This window comes from Canis lupus, chromosome 30 (assembly GCF_048164855.1).
Source record: "Canis lupus baileyi chromosome 30, mCanLup2.hap1, whole genome shotgun sequence".
NCBI lineage: Eukaryota > Metazoa > Chordata > Mammalia > Carnivora > Canidae > Canis > Canis lupus.
Window position 1 is genome coordinate 31,461,105 of NC_132867.1, and position 10,458 is coordinate 31,471,562.

Below are 10,458 nucleotides of genomic sequence, written 5' to 3' on the forward strand. Positions count from 1 at the left end.
TCCAACTGACCAACATGTTAATTCATCTCCCCAAATGCCACATTTACTCACAAGAATGTGACTAGTTCAGTGGCTGTGAAATGCACTCCAATGTGAGCACCTGCTTATATCATGTAATACAACAAGAGGAACAACGATGGCTTACCCTTGCAAACTCCGTTTTAGTAGAAAAAGATAAAAACACAAATTCTTATTTACAACCATTAAAAAACTCAAGCAGATATAATCTGTCACCAATAAAAGTACAGTATTCAATTTTTAAGTTCTGTCTCCTTTTGGCACTCGAATTACAAGACTAACCCCAAATGCACTAGTCCACCCTCCTTCTTATGTTTAACTAACTTATGTTTAACTTTGTATGGTAACTAAGTGATAAAATTTCACTGAGTCAGACTTTATCACCATTGTTGAACATGTTGGTACTAGATGCAAAGAAAAGCTATACTATTTAAACTGCTACCCACATAATTGGCTCATATTTTTTCAGCTTTGGGGTATCTGAAAAAGTCTTTACATCATCTTAATTGTGGTTGGGCACAGAAACCTGGGTGTACAGTTTTATTTTCTTCTTCTTTCAGTACTTTCAAGATGTTGTTCCACATCCACTGGCTTGGATTGTTTCTGAAGAACAGTCTATCATTATTCATCTCATGTCTTCTTTCTTCAGTAGGTTATGTCTTTTTTCTTGGCCTGTTTTTAAGATTTCTCTCCATATCACTGGTTTTAAGCAATTTGATAAAGTATCTAGGTGTAGTTTGTGTCATGTTTCTTCTGCTTGGGGTTCACTTAGCTTCTTGGATCTATGGATTTATAGTTTTCACCAAATTTGGAAAACATCAGCTGTTATTTCTTCAAAAATTTTTCTGCTTCAATCCCCTTCTTCTAGGATTCCAATTACACATATATAAGCCATATAAAGTTGCTGCCCAGGCCATTGATGGCTCTGTTTATCAATTTTAGTCTTTTCTCTGTGTTTCATTTTGAATACTTTCTATTATTATGTCTTCAAATTCACAATCATTTATTTTGCAGTGTCTAATCTACTAATCCCTATCAGTGTATTTTTTTTCATTTCAGATAATTATTTTCATTTCTATTTGGTTTAGGTCTTTCACATTTTTGTCTTTTTAAGATTTATCTGAGAGTCAGAGAGAGAACAGAGGGAGAGTGAGAGGGAGAAGCAGATTCCTGCTGAGCAGAGTCTGACACAGGAATTGATCCCAGGACCCTGAGATCACCACTAGGCAGAAGGCAGACACCCAACTGACAGTGTCACCCAGGTACCCCTCATGTCTCTCTTTAACATGTTTATTCTCTCCTCTACTTCTTAGAAATATGAAGTATATTTTCAATAACTGTTATTGATTTTTTTTAAAGAGAGAGCATGTGTGGGAGGGGCAGAGGAAAGGGAGAGAGAATCTAACTCCATGTTCAGGGCAGAGCCGAAATCATGACCTGAGCCGAAATCAAGAGTCAGATACTTAACGCACTGAGCTACCCAGGTGCCCCTCCTTGTTTATTAATTTTAACATCTGTGTTTACAGATTGACTTTTCTCCTCATTATGGGGTGTGTTTTCTTGTTTCTTTCCATGTATGGCAATTTTTAATTGAATGCCAGACATTGTGAATTTTACAGAGTCAAATGCTGGATATATGGATATCTATTTTGTATTCCTATATTCTTAAACTTTGTTCTAGGGTACAGTGAAGATTTTTAGAAATTAGGTTATTTGGAAACAGCTTGATCCCTTTAGGTCTTGCTTTTAAGCTTTGTCAGATAGGACCACAGAAGCCTTTAGTCTAGAGCTACTCTGCCCCACTACTGAAGCAATATACCCTTCTGAATATTCAACTGAGTTCCCAGAGTACTATAATATTTTTTCATTCTGGAAGCTGTTAACAGCTTAACTATTTCCAGCCCTGGGTGAGGTCCAGGAATATTTCTTACTGCTCCTTTTTGCTGGTTCTTTCCTTGCCTTGGACAGTTTCAGTGCTCAGCTGAAATCTCAAGTGGAACCCTCAGCACATCTTTAAAACTGTGCAGCTACCTCCTCTTCGGTACTAGCCCTGAGAATTCTCATTGACTTGGCTTCCACAAATTCCTTACTCTGTCTCCTCAACTCAGGAGACTGCCAGGCTTTCTTTGGGCGCATCTCACTGCTACTGCAGCCTGGAAGTACTCAAGGTAGTAAGCAGAGTGATCTGCTAGAGCAATCATAAGGCTCACTTCTTTGTTTCCCCTCCCTCAAGGATCAGTGTCTCATGCCACCTGCTTGTTGTTCATGTCTGAAAACTGCTTCATTCTAGTTGTTTTGTTGTTATGTAAAGTAAAAGGGTAAACCCAGTTCCTGTTATAACATCATGATCAGAAGAAAAACTCTATTATGGATTTGTACTAGTTATAAGACAAGTTAGAACATCTGGTAAACCTGAAGTTACATAATAAAAGTCACATAATGGGGGTTCACTGTTCAATAAGAGACACACTGTGCTTCACCTTTTATTTTCTCATAGCAAAGTTAAGTGGTAGAGAAAGGAAATCACTCAGGAACTACTACTTTGGCCCTATATTAACAAGCTAATCCCGCTCTCTGGCCCAGGAGTAAAAGGTTAGGCTAAATTTTTTCTTTTTAAGCATAGATATTTAAGTTGCTGTTTACTTTTTCTATCAAATAGAACATTCCAAAAATTACTTACAAAATGAAAATGCATTTTTGCAACCCTAACACAAAGTGATATATAACAAGTCTAAATTTCATCATTCTGTGCAGAAAAGGTCAACTATAAAAAGTCACTTCTTCCCTCAACTTGAAATTTTTCTTAAAAAGAGATAGGATACTGCAACTTATCTAAAGGGTAAGCATGCTGACTGCCAGCATTTGGCAATTAAGGAAAAAAAAAAAAAAAAAAAAAACTATGCACAGTGCTTGTCATCACCACCTACTATACTTGTTATCCAAAATTTCAGAACCTGACATTTAACTTGGCTCAGCACAGCAACTTTGTTTTAATGACCTAACTCTAAATCAAATCATGTTCCCTAATATATTAATAGTCTGTAGGCAAAAACACAGCAAGTTTAACACTTCCCTCATTAGAAAATGCTACCAATTTCACTCTTAACTTCTACTTGCATTCCCTTATTTTTGCTCTTCATTCCCTAACTCCCAAAATAATCACCACCACTCTCACAGCAAAATAATAATCATTAAAGTGAAAAAAATAAAATGGTTAGATTACATCATTAGACCAGTTATTCTGTCTCTCTAAGCCTCAGTTTGCACATCTGTGAAATGGAGATGAAAGCATAATCCACAGAATTAAATGAAATAAAGGATGTCTATGACCACATCTCCTTAGGCTGAAATGCTCCAGGACATGTCAACAAACTCCCATAAGAGCTGCAGGAGATTTTAAATCGAAAGAAACACAGAGATACTCAACAGATGCTGCCTAGCTCAAACTATGAGCTTGAGGTAGTTCAGAGTTTTCACATTAGATTCCTTTAATGGTACCATATCTTTGTAATGCTGTGTTTTCAGTACTTGCTGTGACAAAAAGCAAGTACCACTCTAAAATCAACAGGAAATGAGGGTGGAGCTGTCCAGTCTGATTCTAAGGTTTGAAAAGCTGCTCAATGCTCAACATGTACATTAATATCACATTAGTAAGTAACTGGTTATTTATGAAAGAAATAGATTATGTTCCATTTACCTGCATCATTTTTTCAAATAGCCACTGGGGTTGTTATGACAGACATATTTAACATTTAGACCTAATTATTTAAGAAACAGAACTGTGGCCTGGGGGTGCTGTGAAAAACTTAATGAGACACATAAAAAAATAAGGTTTTGGAACTTCTGGCTTCATGTCGTGACTGGCAGAGGGAGATCCCAGGAAATGGCAACTATTATTTCTATTATTACTCCTTTATGGTCATAGAAAAGGCAGTGTAATTCACATTCTGTGACAAAGATCACCAGAATGTTGTCCTATAGTTTTATGGCTCATATTTCCATAAAGAAAAAATTAGATATATGAAGAAATTCAGATGGACAACCTGGAGTAAAACTAGATCCAGAGTACAGTGAGATGGCCTTGCTGTCTAGTAAGTACATGATTTGAGTCCTGAGTTGGAAAACCTGAAAATAATCTTACCACTAGACAGAAGCAATTAATCCTTACTTCCATACTAGCATATACTGAAAAGAGCAAAAGCTCTAATAGTAAAAGTAAGGAATTTATATTACCACTTTCCATCTCATCTGTTTTGTGTTTTGTTTTTTTAAGATTTTATTTATTTATTCATGAGACACAGAGAGAGAGAGGCAGAGACACGGGCAGAGGGAGAAGTAGGCTCCCTGCAGGGAGCCCAATGCGGAACTTGATCCCAGGTCTCCAGGATCAGGCCCTGAGCCGAAGGTGGTGTTAAACCACTGAGCCACCTGGGCTGCCCTCCATCTCATCTTTTAAACAGATATTCATAATTTGTTTTTAGAATCATCCTTCATTTCCCATCTGTTGCCCTTCCCTTCCCTTTCTTTTCTACTTAGAATACAATTATGAAGTAAATTATTTACCTCTCCTGAAGCAGGAGATGGGATGAAAAATAATGGGACAGCTTGTGAATTTCATGCATGCATTGGTCAGACTGGCTACTTGTCCTTCTCCTGTTGCAGTCTTTCTGTGCGAATAACTTTAGAAAGATGAGGAAAACCGAACCTGACTCAAAACTAGTAGATGTGGGGATCCCTAGGTGGCTAAGTGGTTTGGCACCTGCCTTCGGCCCAGGGCATGATCCTAGAGTCCTGGGATTGAGTCCCACATCAGGGTCCCTGCATGGAGCCTGTTCCTCCTCTGCCTGTGTCTCTGCCTCTCTCTCTTTCTCTCTGTGACTCTCATGAATAAATAAATAAATTTTAAAAATCTTAAAACAAAAACTAGTAGATGTTTTCTTTAATCTATTAGTTTCCAAGAAAAAATAGTGTTATAACTTGCCCATCACACTTGCTGCTTATTATACTGGTCCAGACATAGTATACTGGACACAGAGAATCCACTTGCTACACTGAACCACTGGCTCCACGGACATCGAATTTCAGTTTAATTGGTTTTCTGGACTGATAATTTTTATGTCTTTTATATCAGCAGTTCTGTCAAATAGCATTCTTTAAAAGATTTTAAAAAATTTTTAGAGAAAAAGGTACCGTACTTTCAAACACAGAATACTATATTTTTGTCAACTTTGTAAGCTAGTTTAGGTTAATCTCCACTCCCCCTCAAGGCACTAATTTAGCTATTTATTCTGTAAGCATGAGTAAAACACTGAACTAAGCAGTAGAGATGTAAAGATTACTAAGATATGGATCTTTTTTTCAAGGAGTACAGTGCCCAGGCACAGAAGTTCCACTGAAGGCACTGTATCAAAAGTATTTATGGGATCATTAGCAATTGGTTCAGGCTGAAGGTTTCAAGAAAACTAGCTACTGGCCCATAATAGTCAATAATAGCATTAAAATTTTGGAAATGTGGCTACTTTGGATAAAATTTGCAAGCTAAAAAGTTGTCTCATAATCTATCCTAAAAAGGCCTATATAAATTATGCTCAGAACGATCACCACAACCTAATTACAACAGAATCTCTAGGGAGCTGGAGCCCAGGCAGCAGCATTTGTAAACCCCCACCGGTGATTACAATGTGCCTCCAAGGCTGAAAACCACTGGCTCACTAATTGATTAAGTCATAGTATCATGGCTGATTTAAGTTTAGAAACTTAGCAACATAAAGACAGAGTCCTGAGGCTAGATTAGTAGACACTCAGGATCTACAAAGATCCATGACCTGAAATTGTTTTTACTGTGTTTTCACTTGCACCTCATTTTTTGATATGTGCTAATAATACACAATTATATTGTGTATAAGGTTTCCTGTTGGGTATCTCATGGCACTTTTGGCATAAGCCAAAAAAATTAAGTGATTGTCAATCCAATATGTACTGCCTAAGATGTCTGAGTTTTTAAACTTTAAAGCCAGGACAACTGAGGCCTGTAGAAACCATCAGCTTATGGGGCACGACTACTTCCTGCAAGGGTCACTTTTACCATCTACTTTCAAAAAGATCACCTGCACATAAGAATCACAAACCCGCACATAAAAAAAAAGGGTTATCCTGCAAAACAGACTGGGTTCTAGCAAAATGAAGAAAAGAAAGAGACAAGAGATGGATTGGGCGGGTGGGCAGATTCTCAGGAAGGAAGAAGGCTTGAGCGAGAATGAAAGAGCTTGAATTAGAAAGAGGAGATCCCTGGGTGGCTCAGCAGTTTGGCGCCTATCATCCCCCAGGGCGTGATCCCTGGCCCAGTCCCGGCCGGTAGAGTCAGGCTCCCAGCATGGAGCCTGCTTCTCCCTCTGCCAGTGTCTCTCTGCCTCTCTCTCTATGTCTATCACGAATAAATAAATAAAATCTTAAAAAAAAAAAAAAAAAAAGAAAGAGAAGAGCATTCTAGCAGCCATGAAGGAAGAAGGTGCAATAGGAACAGCATGATGAAGGGGGAAAAAAAGCATGGTAACTTGGGAAAACACTGAGAAAAAGTAAGTCTCCTTGAAGGAGACCAATATTGACACTGGACACACAGGGTGGGGCCGAGTTATGGAAGGCCTTGATGGACAAGTTGAAGACTTTAAACTTAATCTTACTGAAAAACTGGTTTAATGTCCAACATGTTTTGAAAAGATTCTTCTTACATATTAATAAGCAGAATGTCTTGAGATTCAAGGGGCTGGGAGTGTTAAAGAGAAAAAGAACATCTCAGTATCTTCCAAGCACAGTTCCCTGAATATAACAGGCCTTTAAGAAATGTAATGTTTTAAAAATGAATACTCTACAGCACAATATGCACCTTGGTATTGCTCCCAAATGAATGTCAAATTAATTTTATAAGTAAAGGATTTATAAATAGGTCTGTTAGCTCTTCATAGTAATATTTTAAGTTATTACAATAGAGTTTATTTTAGGAAAGCTAATAACATATCCAAAAAATTATACATCCATTTATGCTACTTTTACTGAGAAAGGCATTATTGAACTTTTTTCTCCTGAATTGTTTATATAGTCTAAATCTAATGAAAATAAATACACTCAATAATGTTAAGACAGTATTTTTAATATTTTCTTCCTTAAAGTAAATGTTAATGCCAAAATGGATCGTTTAGGTCGTTTGCTTTTTTAACCATTATTTGATATAAAAGAGAGCCATTAGAGGTTTAGAAGTATGATTATTCTCAGGTTTCCTGAGAGTAAAATATAGCAATAATTCTAATAACTATGGCTTATATATACTGGATAACTGAGAATTTGACTCCCTATTATTACCAGTAATCACAACTGAAGAAACATTTAAAATTTAGACAAATTAGAAAATCAGGTAACATCACAAACAAAAACCCGCAAGCAGCTAAAAAGTATTTCACAACTAAACCACACCATTCCCCCCAGATATTAAGAATTCATGAGTATAAGAACTATGTTTGTAGTATGAAAAAAAACCTGCAAATTAATATTATAGCAAGATATATTTCAGTTTATTTAAATATAAAAAAACTTTGAATTAAGTCCATAAAGTATAACTCATTAATACTTGTTTCTTAGAACCCAAATAGCTCTTCTTGCTCACTCAAGCCATGTTACTGTATGTACCAAAAATATATACATTTCTTATACATTAACTTTGCTTAAGCTTTTTCATTATGTCACCACTCTCTTTTCCCCAATCAGGATAAAATTTTACTATTTTAGAATATTAAGATCAGGTTAACATTTTATCAGGTTAATGTTCTATATGCAAAAGTTAGGGCCTTACGTATGCTCTTCACTTACTGAATCTGAACAAAGTTTAACAATTTAAAATATCTAGGGGCTTATATTTGTAAGTATGACTTTTTTGTTTTTAAAGGTTTATTTAGTTATTTGAGGGAGAGGAGTGAGAGAGAAAGGATGCCTGCATGGGAGCAGGAGGTGCAGAGGGAGAGAAAGAATCTCAAGCAGACTCTGCAATGAGTGCAGAGTCCAACACAGGGCTGGATCCCACAACCCTGAGACTATGACCTAGGCCAATATCAAGAGCTGAATGCTTAACCAACAGCGCCACCCAGGCACCCCTGTAAGTATGACCTTCAAACACTATTTTTAATTCATAAAATATGACCAGTAGCTAAACTGATGCTAACAAAGCAAAAACATGACAAAAAAAAAAAAAAAAAAAGTAGTTATCACTAATAAAAGCCTTTAAAAACACAATCGCAAAAAAAAAAAAAAAAAAAAACCACAATCGCATTTCAAATAACTCCAAGCTGGAGTTATCTGCCAAAATCTTAGATTATGAAAGAAAATTAATATTCAAATTAGTATTTTTATTTTTAACTTCATCCATCTGCCCAAAAATAACCTACACCATACCAATCTGCTATTTTCCTTGTGGTACAGTAGTCCTTTTCTTTAGACTTATCAAGAAAATTTTTTTTTTAAATAATATGAACCCAATCACATATCCCACATAAGCTTTTAGAAGTTTACATACAGTTTTCTTAATAAAAAATGTAAGGGCCTCAACATAAGATATTCCGAAAAGATCAGATAAATAAGCACCCTGGTAGTTCATTATGATAACTGATATATAAGAAATCCCATTCATTACAGTAAAGATGTCAAGCAAGCCTTTATGGGTTAATGTGATGTGATATAAACTGTAACTATATGTGTGTGTGTGTGTGTGTGTGTGTGTATAATATATATATATGGTTTTGTTTTGTTTTTGGAAAGAAAGATTTACTGTTATGAGCAGCCAAAGAACCCAAGAAAGCAAAAACCTGTAACCAAACTTGCATTCTCCAGCCCACCCCACCCCCAAACCTCCTAAAGAAACCTGTAGCAGGGGGCAGGATAGAAAGTCAAAGTTTAAAATAAGGTCTGATGAAAGGAAAATTAGAGCATAATCTGCTTAGCAAAATACAGTGAAGGAAAGGGGTTGCCAGGGGTGTCCTCCAAAGAACCGGCTGCATCGGAATGGTTTCAAATCAAAACAGAGACACGATCAGTTGGGCCATGACAGATGACTTACAAAGCACAGCTACAGCCCCAGACTCGAACATGAGACATTCCTCCTTATGCCTAGTTTCCACTATGAGACTGAAAGGTGGGGGGTCCAGTTTGTGATAGATCCGAAATCCTTTGCTGAACGCCATTCTCCTTTCTTCAGAGGCAGCCCTGCAAAAAAAACAAGCAAAAAACGAATAAATGAAGCTAACGTTTCCTTCTGCAGCAAGGACTGCAAGGCGTCCAGAAGTCCTCCTTGCCAGGTTTTGATGGGGGGGGGGGGGGGGAGGAGGATGGAAAGAAAAGAAAAAAGAAAAAGAAAAAAAAGGGGGGGGTAGAGAATGGTTCATTCCAAAAAAAAAAAAAAAAAAAAAGAAGCCGTCACTTAATTTCATCAAAAAAAAAAAAAAAAAAAAAAAAAAAAGCCGGAGGAGAGAAAAGCTAACCGATTCTCCCTGCAAACGCAACGTAAGGTTGAATTAACTCTAAGTCCACGAGCGGTTTTTGGTTCGGAGGAGTTACTCGTTTACTTTACGTTTGCAAAAAAAAAAAAAAAAAGAAAGAAAGAAAAGAAAAAAAAAAAAAAAAGATAAGATTTTTGGGCGTATTTCGTCCGGAGTTGTTTATCAGCTTCCTGCTTCGGGGTTTGTCACTAACGTTGAAAGGGAACCGATTCGGGAACCGATTCGGAAACTTCAAGCCGTTCGGCGGCCCGGGAGGGGGGTGGGGAGGCGAGCGAGGCGGCCTCCAAAGCTCCTTAGGGGGCAGGAGGAGGGGAGAGGATTAATCCGACGCCAGAGGCTCGCCCGGGGGCGGCAGAGAAGGGCAGGCGGGGGGGCGGCGCGGTGCCGCCCGCAGGCCCCCGGGAGCGCTGAGCACCCGGACCCGACCGCGGCTCCTCAGGGGGTCCCGGGAAAGCCGCTCCCTCCCCGGCGGACGAGGCGGCCCGGCCGCCGGCTCCCTCCACGATGCGCCAGAGGCGATGACCCCGCGCCCCGACGCGCTGGGCTCCGCCGCCGCCGGGCTGACAGCGCTGTCACCGCAGCCCCCCGCCCCACGCACGCCCCGCGGGCTCCCCGCTCCCGGCCCCGCGCTGCCCGCGGTCGCCCCTCACCGTTCCCGCCCGCGCTGCGGCGGCGGAGGCTGCCCGGGAGGCGTCCGCCCGCGCGCCCGGCTGCCGGTGGGTCTGGCCGCGGCCGCCGCCGCTCCCGCTCCCGCTCCCCGCCCCCCCGCCGCCGGCTTGCTCACCTCTCCCTCCGGCTCCTCCTCCTCCTTCACCCGCAGCCGCCGCCGCCACAGCCGCCGCAGGCGTCACTTCCGCTCCGGCGGGCCCCTCTCTTCCGCATTGCGCCGCGGCCGGGGGCG

At 39.6% G+C, this 10,458-nt stretch overlaps 1 protein-coding gene across 14 annotated transcripts in view; it reads right to left on the reverse strand.

Annotated features, from left to right (window-relative positions):
• The window catches only part of SYNJ1 (synaptojanin 1), a 90,849-nt gene extending 80,391 nt beyond the window's left edge, over positions 1 to 10,458 (reverse strand). For all 14 annotated transcript variants that reach the window (XM_072806773.1, XM_072806777.1, XM_072806774.1 and 11 more), the window contains exons 1-2: positions 10,342 to 10,458; positions 9,119 to 9,264 (exon numbers count right to left, since the gene is read on the reverse strand). In XM_072806773.1, coding sequence (XP_072662874.1) covers positions 9,119 to 9,242 — 124 coding nt within the window. In that variant the 5' untranslated portion in view covers positions 9,243 to 9,264; positions 10,342 to 10,458. The remainder of the gene's footprint in view (positions 1 to 9,118; positions 9,265 to 10,341) is intronic.